The sequence below is a fragment of the Poeciliopsis prolifica genome, unplaced genomic scaffold (genome assembly GCF_027474105.1).
Source record: "Poeciliopsis prolifica strain line A6 unplaced genomic scaffold, Auburn_PproV2 SCAFFOLD001, whole genome shotgun sequence".
Classification (NCBI taxonomy): Eukaryota; Metazoa; Chordata; class Actinopteri; order Cyprinodontiformes; family Poeciliidae; genus Poeciliopsis; species Poeciliopsis prolifica.
Genome location: NW_026562376.1, coordinates 16,290,421 through 16,310,398, shown reverse-complemented (window position 1 = coordinate 16,310,398; position 19,978 = coordinate 16,290,421). Strand labels below are relative to the sequence as shown.

The 19,978-nt window shown below is 36.0% G+C and overlaps 1 protein-coding gene across 1 annotated transcript in view; it reads left to right on the top strand.

Moving 5' to 3' along the window:
• hydin (HYDIN axonemal central pair apparatus protein) overlaps positions 1–19,978 on the top strand; it is a 68,782-nt gene that overhangs the window by 35,139 nt on the left and 13,665 nt on the right. Inside the window, exons 35-68 of the mRNA XM_055032106.1 lie at positions 185–289; positions 410–649; positions 1,220–1,337; positions 1,422–1,547; positions 1,633–1,794; positions 1,872–2,045; positions 2,141–2,313; positions 2,442–2,516; positions 3,404–3,587; positions 3,685–3,826; positions 4,358–4,508; positions 4,775–4,939; positions 5,718–5,873; positions 5,950–6,147; positions 6,298–6,425; positions 6,532–6,714; positions 6,906–7,025; positions 7,104–7,263; positions 7,353–7,525; positions 8,653–8,851; positions 10,027–10,120; positions 12,044–12,137; positions 12,244–12,412; positions 13,451–13,530; positions 13,669–13,824; positions 13,981–14,095; positions 14,311–14,515; positions 15,739–15,971; positions 16,048–16,187; positions 16,293–16,488; positions 17,281–17,389; positions 17,641–17,874; positions 17,994–18,136; positions 19,259–19,480. Of these exons, the coding sequence (XP_054888081.1) occupies positions 185–289; positions 410–649; positions 1,220–1,337; positions 1,422–1,547; positions 1,633–1,794; positions 1,872–2,045; positions 2,141–2,313; positions 2,442–2,516; positions 3,404–3,587; positions 3,685–3,826; positions 4,358–4,508; positions 4,775–4,939; positions 5,718–5,873; positions 5,950–6,147; positions 6,298–6,425; positions 6,532–6,714; positions 6,906–7,025; positions 7,104–7,263; positions 7,353–7,525; positions 8,653–8,851; positions 10,027–10,120; positions 12,044–12,137; positions 12,244–12,412; positions 13,451–13,530; positions 13,669–13,824; positions 13,981–14,095; positions 14,311–14,515; positions 15,739–15,971; positions 16,048–16,187; positions 16,293–16,488; positions 17,281–17,389; positions 17,641–17,874; positions 17,994–18,136; positions 19,259–19,480 (5,322 nt within the window). The remainder of the gene's footprint in view (positions 1–184; positions 290–409; positions 650–1,219; positions 1,338–1,421; positions 1,548–1,632; positions 1,795–1,871; positions 2,046–2,140; positions 2,314–2,441; positions 2,517–3,403; positions 3,588–3,684; positions 3,827–4,357; positions 4,509–4,774; positions 4,940–5,717; positions 5,874–5,949; positions 6,148–6,297; positions 6,426–6,531; positions 6,715–6,905; positions 7,026–7,103; positions 7,264–7,352; positions 7,526–8,652; positions 8,852–10,026; positions 10,121–12,043; positions 12,138–12,243; positions 12,413–13,450; positions 13,531–13,668; positions 13,825–13,980; positions 14,096–14,310; positions 14,516–15,738; positions 15,972–16,047; positions 16,188–16,292; positions 16,489–17,280; positions 17,390–17,640; positions 17,875–17,993; positions 18,137–19,258; positions 19,481–19,978) is intronic.

The window sequence follows — 19,978 nt, the reverse complement described above, 5'->3', positions numbered from 1 at the left end:
GATGTTATAATTTTTAATTTTTACTATTATTTCTCCACTAATGTTGTTTAATAATAACCAGCCATGACAATTCTCTTTGACTTGATATTAAAGTTGTTTTCGAAAATGTTTGGTTAGTGTTTGAAATGTCACATGATATTTTTTCTCATTGATAAGCTCTTTATAAATGTAAATGTTCTTGCAGCATCAACAGCCGCCTCCAAAGGTATTCCAGGTGTTTCCCTCCTGTGGTGTGCTGGACCCTGACCAATGTGAGACCATCCACGTCAAGTTCCACCCTATCCATGGGGTAGAGATTATATTAATTTTAGAATCTTCTTTTTCAAATGAAACTAACACTCTTGTTTAAGCAACAACAATTGTAACAAGACTATTATAGGAATGTTTGAAAACTGTTTTTGTTTTCCAGGGTTCATACAACAGACGGTTGGTGGTCCATGTCACAGACAGCACTGAGCAGCTCTTCATTAAGGTTAAGGGTCAGGCTGAAGAAGCACTCCTCAAGTTCTGCCCATCTAAACTGGAGCTCGGACCCTGTCTTCCTTTTAGCATGGAATCTAAATCTGAAGTCATAGTGAAAAACCTCTCGTCCTTTCCCATCGAGTTTTACTGCCTTGAGTTTGACACACAGTACATCAAGGAAGAAGAGGTAGCTTTGTTTAAAGATTTAGAAACAATATGCCTGATGTATCGATTGAAAAGTAATTTTATGGCTTCTAGTACTCTATATCCACCTAATGTAACCAGAATTTGATGCTAAAGGTTTTTACTTTCTAAAGTTAAACTAGCTAAAGCTTGATTGGTCTTTCAGCTTTGCTGAGGTTCTTCTTTCAAAAATGTCTTCTACTCCCTCCAGTAAAAAAACAACCACAAAACAGGCCACCATTGCACTAGGTCACAATTGATGGTCAGTAGACTCGGCACATAATTAAAAGCTTCCCCCTTTTCCTCCAGTTGTCAATGAGGCTATTCTAGTTTCATCAGATCATACTGCATGACTTCAAACAGTAAGGTCTACTTCCTGGAGTGAATTAGATTTAGGCCAATCACTTTTCAGAATTTATTTGTCTCATTTTCTGTCAAAAACAAAGTTTGTGGTTGAATAAAGTAATTTTATATCTTAATCTGCCAGGGATCCAAACTAAAACTTAGAACCAGAAGCAAAGTTTCTTTTTTAATTATTATTTATATAGAGTTTTTTCTGTTTATTTCCTGTAAGCTTCTGCGGACTATACCGGAATATGATGAGAACAACATGCTTCTGCTTCCCCCAAGAGCACCTGGAGAGGGCCTTCCTGTGGAGCTGAATGAATATTCTTCTCGGCTAAAAGATTATGGTAACTTTACTAAAACACTAATTTTAAGCAGATTCCAGACTTTGTTTTAATGCTAGCAAAATAGCTATTTTTGCTTATCTACAGAGCTGAATGAAGGCATGGAGGAAGCTGTACCAAAGAAAAGTGGCACTTTAAAGAATGAGGAGAAATCAAAACCAAGTGATGGTCCAGCTAAAATGGACCCCGATAGTGTGAAATCAGATGACTTTTGTAAGCAGCAGAAAGGCTATACAAAAGAGCGCACCAAAAAAGGATGTTTTATTCACTATTAATATATTGTTTTGTCTGCATTTAGTTTTTTCAAAATTGACCAAAGAGGGAATCAGTCTGGGAAAGTTAGAGATAACCCCTGTGGTCAAAGCGATTGCCCGCTATATGGATCTGGACCTTTCCCTGGAGGGACAAACAGTACAACACAGAGGAATTGCCATCATTGTATATGGATCCCCTTTGACAGGTGCAAATGTGCATCTATGTGTGCTCTCTCAAAGTAAAATTGATTTAATGCTAGCTTTTTTTTCTTTTTTTTTCCAGATAAAAAGAAATTAGCAGTGGCTCTGGCGAATCACTATGGAACAGCATGCTTGAGCATTGATGGTGTGGTCACAGATGCAATTCAAAATGGCACATCTCCTGTAAGCCTAGCAGTAAAACAGCTTTATGATTCTCAATTTGCTGAATATGAACAAAAAAGGGCTGCAGAAGCTGGTAAGCCTAAAAATTCACCGATTGAGCTGTTTAAAAATAAGACTTAATTCAACTCATCAACAAAAAACAAGAAAACCTTCCACATTTTTTTCTAGCCAAGTTCACTGAAGAAAAGAGTCAAACAAAACACGCCGCACATCCTGAAAACACCGCTCATCCTCTACCCGCTGGTACTGCGGAAGCTTCCTCAGACTCTTCAGAAAAGCACCACCCTAGAGCTCTTAGTATTTCTCACCACAAGTCAGACAGCTCAGGAAAAGAATCCAGTGTGAGACATGTAGTGATGTTTTTCTACTCAAATCCTCTGTGTAGCCCTTATTCATCATGATGTAGAATCTTTAATACACATATTAAATCATACACAGTCTATCTGCTGACATATATTTGTTGTTGCAGAAAGGAGCTTTGCAGCCATTCCGTTTTTTCCCAGCTGAAAACCAGATTGCTGAAATCCTTATGGAACGTTTTCAGGTGCAGTAAAATTTAGCAACATGCCCAAGAATTGTATTAATACGACACTAAATATTTAAGATAACACAAACTTTAAATTAAAACATAACTGAAGTTGCACAATCAAAAAGATAGTTGCTGGTTACAGCATGCTGGGACATTGACTAAAAATGAAGTCTACCTGACTTCATTTTCAGTCAGGTTTTGTCTACAAAAAAGTCCATTATAGACAATAATTATCAGTGGTTTTCTGTTTGGTCAGTCTTGTACTGTTGTGGAGGATTTTTAGCCAATACTTTGCAACATTATTTGTGTTCTTTGAGATTTGCAGACACATTCCTGCACTGCTCTTTTAGGGTTCCACAGCAGCATTTCTATTTCAACCCCTTAATTTGTTTATGTTTGGAACCACTGTCAAGTTGCTGACTTGGTGTAGGCCAGTCTTGAACTTTCAGACTGATGCCCTCAAATTTAATCAATCTCAGCTTTGCTCATATTTGCTTGAAGGACATGGACTTTTTTTTTAGTTTAGAAATAAATCTTGCTTTTATAGATTTCACATTTATGATGTTCAATTAATCAATAGCAATCAACTATGAGAAACGCCTGGGTGCTTCTTCACCACAAAGTTTCTGTGCAAACAGAATGGATGGACTTTGTTTTTCACACAGTGCTTCTGGATGTTCTGTTTTTGGTAATTAAGTGCATTGAAATTTCACCATTGAATCTCTCAAGGTGGTCGCTATCAAAGGCAATATTCACCGTACAATAAGAATGCCAACCTGATATTTGGTCTACCCCAAATCTTATAGCTAAAATATTACAATTTATCTTTTACCTGGACTGGATTTGCGTATCATTGAGAAAAGGTAGTAAATCCTGATGTCCCTATTATTCTTTATTAACAGTCAAATGATTGTCAACGTGGAATAGTCATCAGTGGCCTGGAATCTATTTACACTCATTCTCAACAAAGCTCACTTCAAGCTGTGCTTAAGGCATTCTGTAACCGGAAGCACATCTATGTGGTCAACTTGTATGACACCTACGAGAGCCTGACAAAACGTGAAGGACTACAAAGACAAGCAGAGGGTAAATTGTTTGCCAGATTCCTCATATGATATGTATATTTGTATGCCAAAGTTGTATTATAAGGTTGGAACATGTTTCTTTTTTCCTTCTCCTGCAGAAGCCTTGCAGAAAGAGATGGCTGAGAAAGAGGAGAGGTGGTTCTGGGAGTTGGATCAGGAAATGTTTGATGCGTTGTCTGAAGAACAAAAGGCGGCTATTACCCAGCGACACTTGCAGACACTTCGACAGAAAAAGCAGAGGTAATGATTTGACACATGTATAAAATATTTTTCTTTTTGAGCTCTACTTTCTTCACTTATTAGATTCTGTGTATTTTGTCTTTTGAATAAATGTAGGATGCACATGTATAAGAAATTTTTCCTCTAGCCAAAGAAACAAGTGGTTCTAACTTGTTGAAACATTATCTACAAAAGTTTTTGGTGTCAATCAAACAAACTGCAAAAAATAAGATTTTCTGTCGAAAGATGGAAGTGACTGTTGATGAACCCACAGTTTTTTTATTTTCCTAAAGATAGACAAAATCTCACTTTCATTTAAATGTTGTAGATTGACCAAAAAAAAAAGATCATTGTAACAGTAAGAAAAAGGTCAAAACTTGCCAAAACTACAGCTTGCATTGTAATTGTGCACCGTTTAGGTTCAGGTTTTTCATATATTGCTTATTTTTGCTCTTGAAATCAAAAATTGAGAGCTTAAATTTAACAATGACTTGAACATAGTCCTCAACTGTGTAAAAATAAGGTGCTTTCTTGGTTCCTTTATTGTAAAAGAGACCTTGAGCAGAAGGCAAAGGAGGAGGAAGAAAGGAGGCTGCAAGAGGAGTTTCTCAAAGCAAAAGAAAAGGAAAAGAAAAAGAAGAAAAAGGATGAAAAGTCAGAATTGCCAGAAGCTCCAAAGAGGAGAAACTCAATAGAAGTAAAGGTGGTCTGTGTATTAATATTTTCACTGATTTGTTCTAATTAACATTTATATGAATTCCTATAAGCATAAACAATGTGCAAAAGATGTTCTAATGGCTGGTATCCTACAAATTGTATATTGGGTAAACTATTATCAGGACCCAGGCAGTAGATTTAGTTGTGTTTGACCAGAAACATACCAAAAATGTGTGTTCTGTACCGGCCCTTGAGGACTGGAGTTTTTTGTTGTGTTCTTGATGAATATTTTTTCCATGTTCCCACTTTCAGTGTCCTTTGGATGAACGACAGTGTGAGTTTGACAAATTTGATCAGATCCAGACAATGGTGGAGCAGATCCTGCTACAGTGGGACCGGGCTCAGGGCATGCTCCTGGATCCTCGTTATGCTGAGGATAATCTTCCAGGTTCAGATGAAAACATAACAGAGAAAAGAGTAAATATGACATTTTTTTCATACAATTAAGCTATTTCTGTTTGTTATCCTTAGATTTGATCAGACTGTTATTATATTGGAATAGTTCAAACGTTCTCAACTCTTTCAAAATGACACAACTTTGAAATTGAACAAACGGTATAACAGTTTCTGGAAACGTATGTAATTTGATTTCTTTATTTATTACGTCTATATAGGTTTAACAAAGTACTTGTAATTCTCATTTCTTTTCCCTTCCAAGTATTCTGTTTTTCTATGTGTCTATCCTTACTTTCTTTGTTGTTAATTTCTTTTGTTTCCTTTCTTGCCTCTGTACTTCCTTAGCTTCTTTATTTTTTACTTTCCTTCCTTGTGCCCGTTCCTCCTTTCGCCTCTTTACTACCCAGTGCCATCCAGCACATCCCTTCCTTTCTTGTCTGTTTTTCCCTCCCTTGAAAGGATTCTTATTTCCTTCCTTTTGTCCTTTTCAGCTTTCTCAAAAACTTATTTCCCTCATTTTCTTCGTACCTCCACCTCTTTAATCCTCTTTCTTTCTCCTTTGTGTCCCACTTTACTTTATTCTTTTCTCATATTCTAATTTTATTCTTTGAGTTTTGTTTTCTCCCCCACTGTAAAAGTATTCGGAAGAAATTCAGAGTTAACCTTAGTATTATATTTGTTCCAATAAAAGTACAGGAACTCTTCAAAAGCTAAATCTTAAATTGTCTGAAATTTTGAAAAATAAAAATGTGGAGATTACAACAAACTAAAGCCAACTTTCACATTTATCTTCACCCAGTTTTCACACATGGGTAAGAGAACAAAGAAAGGCCCCATTAAGGCTGTCCAGAGAGCACCAGACATCATCCCTCACATTGTGACACATGTGGCAGAAGATGGGAGTTGCAGTTCCACTGAACTGCTTCAAAACAGTGTACTTCCTTCGCTTGAAGAGGTAATTATTTTTCATATTTTTCAATAATTAGGCTGATTTCACATTCTAAATGGTTTCTTTCATTCACCCAACACAGATAGAGGACGACTTGGGTTTAGGACCAAATGGCCCCCTGGCTGCTCCCCCAACTACTCTCTCTGTTGTCACTTTTCCTAAATACAGGGAACAACTTAAAGTTAATCAGACATGTTTCACCTTCCTGAATCCCTCTGACCAGGATGAGGATGATGAGAAGAAAGATCTAGAGGAATCCTCAATTAAAAAAGCTCAACAGGTCATTTATTTTTCATCAGTATCCAAAACCTATTCAAGAAAAAAGTAAAGATAAAGATCCAACTGAAGGAACATTTATGTTATCAGTCATCTAAATTTTGATCATTATAGTTTGTTATGACATTTGACTTTGTACATTTTGTGTGCTTAGGAAAGGGCAGCTAAACGTCACAAGGATTTCAAGACCAAAGAGAGAAAGGGGAGAGACACTCAGACACCCGTGAGAAAACACAATTTTGTCACAGGTGTCAAGACGACAAAATTGAAAAGTTCAGAGAGGTCCAACACACTTTTATGCAGTTCCTCTTTTTCTATCCAGACACTTCACAAGTATTTCAGAGCAGTAGTTGTTCAGCTGTCTAATTATGCTTGTGTTTTTGTGTAGTTTGACCACATATCGCTGGGTTGTGCCTGCTGGCGGTGAGGTGCTTCTGAAGATCTGGTTCTACTCTGAATCACTAGGAGTTTTTGAACAGGTCTTCAATTTTGAGTCAGTGGGAAGCAACAAACACTACGAACTTACGTGCAGGGGAATTTGCACCTTTCCCTCCATCTCCACAGACTACAAGTCAGTAGGCATTATTCAATCAAGTTGTATGGGAAATTGAGGTTTTACAATCTTAATAATGCAGTGATTTAATTTCACTTCTCTGTACTCTGCTCCAGCTGTTGTTGATTAACTAATTGTAAACCTTTTTAATGTTTCAGTCAACCAATCAATCAATCAGTTTGAATGGTACATAATTAATCTTTCCACAGGATTGTTTTTGCTCAATGTAAGAAGGTACCGCAAGAGAAAGAAGGCCTTCAGAAGACCTATGTAATCAAGCCTGGTTACTTTGAGTTTGGGCCTTTACTTTGCAGCAAAACTAGAGACAGGTGAGAGACTGAAAAGTTTTAAATATGGTTGTTTCAGCTGGTGTATTTTTAATGTCAGGTTTTCATGTTTGTCTTCAGGTATAAGAAAAGCACGTATCCAGAAAACTCTGAGAGGCTAGAAATTTATAACGACTCTGGTACGGAGGCTGAGGTCACGTTCAGTTTCCAACAAGACACTCAGGGCGCAACATATCTGCTAGATCCCCCTACAATGACTGTCTCACCAGGACAGAAAGAAGTATTACTCAATGAAAATTATATTAGTTGACTACATTAGATGATGCAATAAAAACACATGCATATGAAAATATTCTTTCTCTTCATCAGGTGCTGACAGTCTATGCATATCCAACAAAACAGGGACAGATAAAAGACAGCATAATTTGTAGTATCAAGGGCAATCCTGAGCCTGTGATCTTTCAAATCTCTTGCTGGGGCATCCGACCGGAACTCGAGCTGGATTGCACCCATTTAAACTTCGGCAAGGTGCTGCTGCACAAGTACGTAAAGAAACACAAACCTCTGCCTGCCTCTTTATGCTTTTTCTTCCAAAAACAATATTATTCGGATGTATTTTAAAGAGGTCTTGAGAATTATCTTTTTTACATTGACCTACGTTTTCATTTGTTTGAAATGTGTTGAAAAAAGGTACAATACAGCAGATTTTACCTGTGGTCTAGCTGCAGTTCTTAACACAAAAATATATATTAAAAATAAATTCGTAACACACATGAACACAGTTAGTTGGTTTATATTACCCCCTTTCTCTACAACCTTGTACTACACCCTTTTATTCAAAACTTTTGATGTTTGAACACATAGATTGCCTCGCAAAAGTATGCAACCAACATCAAGCTGTGCATAATTGCAATATATTCGTTATTAAAAAAATAATCAATATAAGTCAATAAGTCTGGTGAGAATTTGTATCCAGCCATCGTTTGTTAACAGATTTTAGATGAAACTTTGACAAAATGTATGCTGCCAGTCATGTTTCCTCTGAAAAATGACATCCCAACAACATAATACCATCAGTTACACTGTGGGAATGATGTAACTCATTAATGCTTTCTGCTGCATTTTGCAAATAGATTGGAGTTTCTGCTTTGATCTAATTAAATCTTGCTAGTGTCCCCTATGTGATTTATGTCTTTCTTGTTTCCATGAGAAACTACAGCACCTATGATAAGTATTCCCCTGCTTGGATATTTTATCTTTTATCAGATTTTACAAATCAATCATGATCACCAAAGTTTTTGCTTTTGACAAAAGAAAATATACAGAAAAACCTTCTGAAAGTGAAAAACAGATTTATTCGAGATTTTGACAATTGCATAAAAGCATTTAATGTAAAATAAGTAGGTACATAAATTTGCTTTTCAAAGTGACTAACCCAACTCAACAGTGTCAGCTACTTCGTTTTAAAAAGAAGTGTAAGAGTATGATACAAAAAACATCTCCCAATAATTTTAAATCTGATCTATAAAGACATTTTTTTTCTGTTGTGGGTCAGCAATTTTAAATTAACTATCCAAATTAACTGTAGTTTGATCATTTGAAAACAAATCGTCACTGTGATGAAGTCACAAACTCTAAACATTGTGTTTTTTTCCTCTTTTTTCCACAGGAGAGACAGTCGTGGCATCATGATGGTTAACAAGACTGTTTTGCCACTATCCTGGATACTTCAGGGGGTGGAAACCCTGGGTGACGAGTTTATAGTGCCACAAGATCAAGGAGTCATCCTGCCAAACACCTGTTTCCCTCTCTGTGTGCAATTCAGGGCCAAGAAGCCAGTCCTTGTTAAGAAACTCTTGCGTCTTGAGGTAAAGTTGAAATTGCAACTGGAGGTACCTCACTATGTTGATCTATAGTACTGCATAGTCACAATCTAAGCACCATCTGTGCTCATAAATTTCCATACACAACTCAGGAGCATGATATCAATATCCCGTTTGGACTTTTGATAATTTCTATAAAATAATCTTTTTCACCACATCAAATGATTATGTAAAATACATCAACAACAAAATTGAAAAAAGAAATTGAGTGCACAAGTTTATCTTCTCTAGTAGAAATAGGACAAAATTTATAAAAAAATGACTCAAATGTCACCACTAATATTAGGCTAAATGCCCACTAGCAGCTATCTTTGATCTGCAGTGTTTTTTGAGCTTTTGAAATGCTTCTGGCACAAGTTTGGTTGGACATTTTAACACCTTTCTTGACAGAGTTAGTAGAGTTCATAGAAACGAATTAATTTCCTGGAGTGAATCTGACTTTTAATTGACCACGGATTTTTATCAGTGTTGTTATTGTTGTAATCAAGAAACCGAATCTACCTCGTCAACCTGTCCTACAAACCTGTTCCCCTTATTACATAATAAGTTCACTGTCACTTACCAAATTGTTTACATATTAGTTAATTTTCATCAGCCACACAGAGGCTTGGCATGGCCAGACCTGTAGAATCACATGAATTCATGTACAGTTGAAACCAGAAGTTTACATACATCAAATAAAAATACACATACACCTTTTTGCTCACTTTCTGAATTTCAGTCAGATCAAACAGATGTTTCATCTGACTGAAAAAAAAAAAGAATTCTAACTAACTTAAAATAGGACAAGTCTGGTCTGATTTAACTTCTGACAGTGAGAAAAAAACATGTACACATCTTTTCATTCAGTGTGTGTAAATATCTGGTTTCACCTGTATGAGTCTGAAAATGACCAAGAAGGTAAGAGACATAACCCACAAAACTGTGACCAACCCTGGTCTGGCCAGTCAAACAATGTAACTTCTATTAATTTTATAATAACATCTGTTATACATTTAAACATCTATATTTTTTATTCCTTGTATAGTTGAAAAATCCACAATAAAATAAGACATACACATTCAATTCCTGTTTTTAAAAAGCTATTGAAATTGTTTATTCCAGTTTCATGTGCATTACGAAAATGTGAATTTGCTCATATTTGATTAATTTTATTTTAGGTATATGATGTGGAGAAAATTATTGGAATTCTGCACACTGAAAACGTAACAGTTCATGCTGAAGCCTTTGATGTAGATCTGAAGATTGAACCAGGTACGAACTATAAAATCCTAAACATATTATCAGTGAAACTCAAGAGACTGGCAGCTGTTCAGTGAAATTTAAGGTAAAAATTAAAGTCAGTTTTTGTTGTTGAGTAAAACAAAATGTTCAGAAATAAGTATTTTGCCAGTCATCCCATTTTCAGGATCACTTTTTTGTTCTTTCTTGTTGTTCAACCAACAGAAGAGAGTCACAGCATAGTAACAAGTGCAGTAAAAATTCAGTGATTATTTAAAACTTTTATTGATTTATTTTTCAGTGAGATTCTTCAATAAAGCCTATCTGTATTTATGCTGTATAGTGCTTAACCTATCATTGCGCTTTGGAAAAGCTTTCATTTTTTCATAAAATATTAGTCTCTGAAAATCGTTCTGCCAAAACTGAAATACAAACCCATGACAACAAATGTAGAATTTCTGTTATTGGATGTTGTTAGTTGGTTTACTATTTAGTAATAAATATATAACTTATGAAATGACATCAGACTTATATAACGCTTTTCTGGAAACTCAAAAACACTTTACATAAGATCAGTCATTACCATTCACACACACGTTCGTACGCTGACGATGGCAGGCTACTGAATTGTAGCTACAGCTGCCTTGGGGCAGCTTTATTGCAACATCAACATTTGTAACCACCAGCGGCTGGCAAGGTGGTTTAAGTATTGCTCAACTGGTGACTCACCAATTGCAGGACAAACTCCTTCCTCCCATAGAAGTAGTAGTTTGAATTTTCAATCCTAAAACTTTTTGTTATTGAGAATTCCCAGATACAGGAATTGCTCATAATCCCTGAATACTGCAAATCCTGGAATTATCATTCAATCATTAATGTTTATATAGTTCCATCCTAATTCAACAAATAGATGACAGTTTGAAGAAAACAATCAAATTTACTCAGTTAATGACAATATGTGGCTCCATGATGAGTTGGGCATTGTGTCATTCCATTAATCCAGAGTCTGGACTGATTATTAAGCAATTATAGTCTAAGTTTTTTTTTTTTCAGGAAAGATAGATAAGCAATCTGTATTTCAATCAAATTACACATCTATTGTGGAAACTGACTAATAAGAGGTTTGCATGCTGTGGAGCTTATCTGCTAGCTGCTTTTACCTTTTACCCACTATCTGACTGGAATTTGGGCTGATGAAGATTATTGTTTTTGAAAAGATTGTGCCTAAAATAATTAAATCTATGAAAACAGAAAACAGAGAAAATGCAGTAAAGTATTACATGGCTCTCCATGTTCTCTCCACCTAAACTGAAAAACAGAACAATTATAACATCGACAATACTTTTTAACTGTATATTGGTGTTTTTCTATTTTTTGCTGCAAAGTAAATCAAGTGATTGAACATCATTGAAAAGTGATTTCATTTGTTTTTCCAGGGGTTGTAGTTGCTAAACATGGAGATGTTGTGAGGCTAGGTCACATAAAACCACGTCTAAACTCATCTTTAAATGTTGCTATTATTCTAAATTGGATGTGACTGGGTTTGAAATAGATGGTTTTGCTTTTTTGCTATAAACACTGACCCCTATTTTTTCTTTTCTTTTAATGACCAGAATGGGAAAATTTAAAAACATTTTAGTAAAGTTGTTTCTGCTTTCATGGATCCATAAATTTGTTTTTATGACATTACAATTTGACTCTATTTCCTTCTGTCCTAAAAGAACTAAAACAGTTGGAAAAAAGTGTTTCTATAAACATTTATAATATTAGGAAGGAAAAGATAATGACATATTCCACTGTCAGCAACCAATCTGACCTCTGAGTTAACTCCTACATGGAAATAGGTCCTTTAACTCAGGATATTTCAGCTTTTCTACATGGTTTAATACTGAAACACTGACATGATTTTCTGAAATAATAATAATATCATCTTCCACACCTTTGTTTCTGTGACAGCTGCTAGTTTGGACTTTGGAATCCTTAGAGCTTTTGAAGAAAGCAAACAGCAGCTAAAGCTGACAAACAAAGGGAAATATGACTTGGCCTACAAGTGAGCGTGAATATTTTTTCTTTACTTCTTTGTTCTACGTTTTATGTGTAATAAGTATTATTTAACTGCAGGATTTTATTTGTTGCTTTTTGCTCTTGTTTCTAAGATTTTCAATTCGACCTCCTAACCGAAAGCTTAACACCACAGAGTCCATGTTCTCAGTGACTCCACCATCCGGAACTCTGTCGGCCCGTGGGAAGTTCGCAGGAGCAATAGTGGCCTGCAAACCTGATAAGGAAGTCAATTTGAAAGAAGAACCCATCATTACTTGTCAGGTGTCATTCAATGCTCTCCAAGATGGATGTTGCGTTCTTAAAAGTGACACTTTTACCCTTTTACTTCAGATTGTCTTAGAAAGGAAAGGAAATAATCTTAAGATGATTTTTTTCTGCCTTAATACAGTATCTTTCAGAGTTTTACATGCAAAGCCCAGAATTTATTATGGATTTTCTCTAATTCACTCAATGTCAATATATATATATATATATATAGTATCTTTACGTTAGTTGCAGAAAAAACAGGTACCTTTTGTAGCTATCAACATCCTTCTGGTATAATTCTGTGAAGGATCGTTGACTTCTGTTCTTGGTATCTTTATCATTCATTAAAATGTTCTTGCAAGAACACAACTTCTAATACTTGACTGTAATTTTACAATAGTGTAGAGGTCAGGGCCATTCCTTACGCTTAATGTTATTGTACTATATTCATTGCAGCTCTCTTTAATTGTCTGATGTGAATTTCCTGTTAGAATACTCACATTTGTCTAGGTTTATTTGTGTCGTAGTTATACAAGGTGACATTCTAGTGTTGGGAGGTATATTATATAAAATATTGCATGAACCTAGATTTAGTATTCACTACAACTGAAGCTGAACTGAAACAAATAAAATGATTTTGCAAAGTTTTAATCAGCTCTACTGACTTATAAAATTGCTTAAGAAATTCTTGCTTGTTAAATGTAAGTCAGGGGTCTCCAACTCCAGTCCTTTATAGCCAAAATCCTACAACTTTAGATACATCTTAAAGTCATCTGAACATCTGGCATTATGTCGGGTTTCTGTAGAACATATATTACTGCTTTTTTTTTTTTAGACATATACAAGGAAAAAATGGATTATACTCCTTAATAGGTGAACAAGGAACAGAATACACAGATATATACAGTGATATATGAAATTAATTCAGTAATTTTTGGAGTATTTGGACAGGTAGCATCTAAAGGCTTCTGAAAAGCAGCTGTTTGGATGGAAGTTGTAGTTCTCTGATCTAAAGCAACAGTTTAACTTAATATGTAACATAATCTTCTGCAGATCATTGAACCCAGCATTAAAGGAGGAGAAACCATAGCCACCATAGACATCAAGATTTCGCTGCAATCTCTTTTCTCCAGGTTACTGTTATTACTATTAATTTTCTCTGGCACTGAAGCACCATTGCATAACAAAAGCATAAAAACATAACTCCAGGAACAGTTTTGTTGTTTGAATCTTTAGTGAAGATGATCAACTTTCTGTTTGTGTTTTTGTAGATATAAAATAACACCTGCATGTGACATTGATTTTGGCCCACTGGCCTATGGCTCCGACAAAACCCAGAGCTTCACAATAGACAACCTCGGACTCTTCCCATTCCATTTCAGCCTAACTCGCATACTCTCAGAGTTAGGTAGCAATGTGAAGGCTGGGTAAGAATACAGATTGGACTTTTGATTTGCTAAGCAATCCATTGAATAGTGATAAATGTTTTATTGTGTTCCTAGTACTTTATAGTATACAATAAACTTATTCAAAAATGTAACATTGTTTACATTACATTATCTAAAATAATTTTCTGTCTTTAGTCCTGAGATTAGAGGACGATCTAGGATGCCAACTAGAGATGGTGCTACATCAAAGTCCACCAGCGCCACCCTCGAAACCAAACAAGATCATCACAGAGAATCTGGTTCTCGGGATGTAAGCAATTACTACTATTTTTTTTTTAACAGATATCACGTGGTTTGCATCATGTACAATTGTTGTTATGTTTGACCATTTTCCATAACGTAAAAATACAAGCTGCCAAAATCATGATTTAAGTTTGCTATTTGATGTTCATTTTCTTGTTTTTTTTGTCTACTTCTGTTTTCTCATCTACTCTCCTTCTATTCAAAATTTTTCCATACTTCCAGATTTCCCTCAACTTGGGCAGTTTCTGCGTGTCTCCCTGCAGTGGAAACGTGCAGCCTGGGACTCAGCAGCAGATAACTGTTGTCTGTTTGGCTGACCAGCTTGGCTCTTGGAACCAGGGCCTGCTTATTGACATCGTTGGTCGTGACCCCTCAGAACAGCCTGACGGCATCGTATACAAACTGTTAGCTGAGGTTTACAAATCAGGTGAGAGATGAGTATCCCTACATAAAAAATCCAACTTAAAAATAATGTATGTTGGCGAGTAGCATGATTAGCAATGAGGCTCTGTGGGAAACTTTAATGAGCCAACTTGATGGGACATTCATTTGTCAATAAAAGATCTATTTGCAAGAAAATAATCCAACACTTTAAAAATAAATTGTGTCAACCATAAATTGTAATGGAGTTTGTTTTAAAAGATTGAGAAGAAATCTGGGAAACTAATAAAAATTGGCACATAATTAACTGGCTAAAAATAAAGTAAACCAAAACTCAATTTGAAAATCTCTAAACAGGGAATGTGATGAACTTGGGAAAAAAAACACTCTAATATCTAAAACGCATTACAAAATATAACTGGAATTGTGCATATAAAATGACCCCACCTTATCTGACCAATAAAAGATATTTTAAAAACAAAACAAGAAATATGTGTGCTGAGCATAAATTGAATGATTCCTGTCAGACGTAAACACCCAACTAAGAATACACAATCTCTGAGTTTAAGACTGACAAATGTTTTTTTTATTGTTCCAACATATTTTTCAAACTGTGTCCCTATCAATCTGAATAGGGTAGCCAATTTTTTAAAGCAGCAGTATGTATTTTCCAAGTACATAGTGCCATTTTATAATGCAGTTGAGTACGGTAACAATATTACATTCAGTTATTATAAAAATGCTGTACATATCAAGTATGACTTAAAAGAAATTTGACTTTGTAATACCTTGAAATTGGGCTTCTGTTTTTTCTGCCCTTTCCAAAACTCTGTCCTCACAAAGTCATCACAACAGCGCTCCTCTGTTGACCCTTTGACATTTTTATGAGTGTATCTCTGAGAATTAACTCGTATAATGAGCTCAGCAGACTCTCTCCTGGGTAGTCTGATGGAGCTGAGAGCGGACATTATGGGAGAGGGGTGATATGTGAGTTGCAATTCCTGTCTTGGTTGGACATGTGCTCTCTTAACAAAAACAGGGAACAAAATAGAAAGTACCCTCTGATCTGTTGGTTCAAAATTATACTGTTGTCTTAGAAATCTTTGACTGCGTCCAACAGCCTAAACGCTTACCTTCTCCAATCTGACGAAAGAAAGTCCTTGAATTGTTGTAAACTGTCAAAGAAAAGAAGTTGATGGCAAAATTGTCCCTACCTTTGAGTCAGCAGATTTTTCCAAAGCATTATTTTATTTCTCTGTTTTCGCACAGGCATTGTGGTAGATCCAGAGTACATCTTTGAAGAACACTACTTGTGTCCGAACAGTAGCCAGCTGTCCTCAGAGCAGTTTGCCAATGCTGAAGGCATTTTTGTCATGGATGAGAAAAAATTTACTTTCAACAAAATTCTAGTGGGGAAAACCTCTAAAGCCCGCTTTAAACTCATCAACAACTGCAAGGTTCCTTGCACAATTAACTTGGCCTTCAAATACACTGGAAATAAGGTAAGACTTTTAAACCTGTCTTATCTACATGTTTCGAGAGTCAGAATGGAAAAATACATGATGTGTTTGCTTTCAGGCAACTCGAGTATTCGACTTGTCTGCAGCAACGCTGAACATATCGAGCCTGTCACATACCTATGCCGTGGTCACCTTCACGCCACTGGCAATCCGGTCATATAGTGTTGTGTTGGAAATAACAACGAAGGGGCTCTCCAGGTGAAATTTTTACCACAATAAAACTGCTGTTTGAAGAAATAAGCAATAATCCTGCATCCTTTGCAAGAGATATTTATGAAGTTTGCTTTATTTTGGTGTATAAAGATCAAAACACACATTAGTCAACCAAACCCTGGAGTTCCAGTTGTGTGGAGAGGGGACTCTGCCCAGCGTCTGTGTCCTGCGTCCATCTCAGGGAAGCAGCAAGGCAGACCCATTGATGCAGTTCGGACGACGTTTGGTGGGGAAAAGACATACTTTACCTCTGGTGCTTCTCAATAACGGAAACATAGAAGCGCAAGTGAGTTTTGGTAAAAACTACAGGCGCTAGATTTTTTTCACAGATAGTCTTTTACTATCACAACATAATGAGTATTTTAACAAATGTGTAAAAAACATTTTTAATAGAAAATTTACTAGTGGCTTTAAGATGCCATTTGTTTCTGAGTTGTTAGGTTGTTGCTATGTTTGGACTGACACTTTGACCAAATAGCTGGTCATAGCATCATCCAGACAGGCTTCATAGAGTGTTCATTTTGTTAATGAAATATATTTTGTCAATATATTTGTTGTTGTTTTTACAACTCTTCCTCTAGTAACATAAACATTAGCTCACTTTAACCTGGTTTTGGCAGGCAAAACAATAAAGGTCTGTATTGGAAAACCCAACATTCAACCTTGTCATAATAAATCAAACAAGAGCTGATTTGGGCCAAAATTTAAACTATAGGTTCACTTTGTGGAACAAGCTTAAATACTTTTTTTTGTTTTTCTTCTTATTTTTTTTATAATCCAATTTGGATAAGCAGTTTCAAAATGTTCTCGACAGCTTGACAGTAAAGAGGTAGCAGTGGTTTCAATAATGGGCTTAACAAAAATATGTTTAATATATGCTTAGAAGTTGTCTTTAAAAGGTACTTTTAACCTGACAAATGAGCCTCTTTGGATAGTATATATTTCCTGAATTGTATATATCTATATATAATGTGTGTGTTTTAGGAATGTATATAGTATTTTATTATAATTGCTTGTAACAATCAGGTGTTAAAAAAAAAAAAGAGAATTGCTTGTAATTTTATATTTGTTGTGAAAGGTCCAAATTGAATTGGTGGATGAACATGGTGTGTTTACAATAAAACCTCCTCCGGGCGACACCAAAAGCACTGTTCAGTGCGAACAACTTCAGGAACCTCCTCCTTTAGGTAATGATTGTTTTATTATGAAATGTCTCTTGCATTTCTTTTTTTTCCTGACCTGTTGCAGCTATGTCTTAGATTTGCAGTTCAAACTTGTTTGTGGTGACTTATTCCTTTTTCTGTTTTTCACTTTTTTCTTTTGTACAGTAGTTTTTCCCCCTTTAAGAATTAAACTGTTTCATAGCTGTTTAATTTTTGAGGTAACAAAACATTTCATATTTCATATCTCCTGACAAACATTGGTTCCCATGTTCCAGAGGGTCAGATGATCCACAAAGTCACTGTGAAGCTTAATGTGAACGAAAGGAAGAGGTTTGAGGTCTGCTTCTGCTCCAACGAATCTGTTACAATTGATACGTTAATGGCAGTGCAGGTGAAGGACAACCAGTACAGTAACACCACAATACATGTGATGGCGGAGACTTATCTGGAAACGGTGTCTCTCAACAACATCAGCAGCTCACCGCAGGATGAAGTTGATGAAGTGCCAGGTATACAAAATAGAGGACTGTGAGGGTGTAGAGAATTTTACTGCATACTGAAATTGTTCAGAAAATAATGGCTTTGTCACATGCTATAGTTTCCTGACAAATCTGTATCATTTTCAAAGGTTTATATGAGGTGCTTCATTTTGGTGACTGCTATATAGACTGTAAATACCAAGAAAGCTTCACTATGACCAACCACAGCAAAACCCAGGTGGTGAAGTTCGAGTGGCCTCCCAGTGAACCAAATGTTACATTTTCACCAGAGGTAAACTCTTACATGGATTAAAAATATCAATAAGATTAAGATTTATTTCAATATTTACACCACAACTTTGTTCCACAAATGCAAACATAGTGCTGTTTTCACAACTCAATAAACCGAAAGTTACATAACTACAGTTCTATGAATCCCTACTGACCTCTAGAGGGCAGTGCTTAAAGCACTCAATGTCCCCTTCTGTGCATGCGCCGTGTGAGCAACAATATCAACAGAGTCACACCTGTGACCAAGGGCATTGGACCTAGTCTGTCATTGGGGAGACGCATGTCGGAAACCTGACAGATCAGTAAATAGCTTGAAAAGAAATGTCATAAACAATTGTGCCATCAACACATCAGTAACACGCTACTCTAATCTGGCCCCTTGTTTCAGTAACAAGTATTCTAGCATGTTACTATTTACAATCCAATAATCACATCAAAGTTATACATCCACATAGCATGACTGTCATTCCAGGACTGAACACTCACTTTATCATTTACCTCACAACTAAAGCTAAAGCAAGCTAAAGACTCTGGTAGCACACACAAGCTACCAGATTCTGATATATTTTATTGGTCAAAAGACATTTGATATTGGTCGAAATGCATTGATATAAGTTGACTGGCAATTGCACATGTTCTGCCTTTTTCTAAAACCGAAGTAAAGCTCATAAAATAGGACTCAGCAGTTTTAAACTCAATACAGTAGTTTGACCAACAAAAATAAAATCTAAAAAACAAGTTTTATTCTTCTGGAACAACTCTCTGTTAGTGCAACAGTTTGATCTACAAAATTAATAAAAATTCAGAAGACCAATGCCCTACAAAGCGTACGGCATGCGAGAAAAGAGGAACAGAGTCTCGGATGACGTCATGCCATGTAGCCTCAAATTGGTCATCCGATATGTCACAGGTGTGACTGATATTGTTCGAACTTTGCATGCGCCTAGGGAACATTAAGTACTTTCAGCGGCCCCCTCTGGTGGTCAGTAGGAATGAAATAGAACACAAAATATCATTCTACTAAATATAACAGAATCACTATTCATACTTTTATTCAGTAAGTCTTCACTTTGCCTGTTTTTGGTTATTTGAAAATTTGATGTCTTTTTTTTTTGTAACACAGGTTGGGCACCTTCATGCTATGTGTTCTAAGGAAGTGACTGTCACCTTCTGGTCCAGTCAGCCAGTGACTCTGAAACAGCAAATGACTTGCAAGATTAGTGAGGTGGAGTTCAAGCAACCGATAGAGGAGGTGGCTGACTGGGATGACCGTCATAGAACAGTGACATGGCAAAGTGCTTCAGACAGGGTGTTAAAAGAATCTCGACAGCTTGACAGTAAAAAGGTAGCAGAGGTTTCAATAATATGCTTAACAAAAATATGTTTAATTTATGCTTAGAAGTTGTCTTTAGAAGGTACTTTTAACCTGACAAATGAGCCTCTTTGTGTAGCATATATTTCCTGAATATAATTGTATACATCTAAATGTGTGTGTTTTAGGAATGTATAAAGTTCATTACAAAGAGTGATTTGCCATTCTTAGTATTATAATGAAAAGCTAAGAAAGCCCAAGGCATTTGGTTTTACAGGAATGTCATTTTTATGGCTTATCCAATATGGAAAAACTGCTGATGTGACAGTTGTCCAAGAGATTGTCATTGACATATGGAAAGTTGATTGGAAGTAAAAGGCTGCTAGTAAAAGGGGGCACAACAGAGATTACAGCAGCCTTCATAAATCATTGAGAATTTGGAAAAGATTCATAATGCAAGAACTGTAGTTACAGTTTTTACTTTAACAGCTACTACACATGCTGAAATATCCAAGATGTGGGCTACATGTC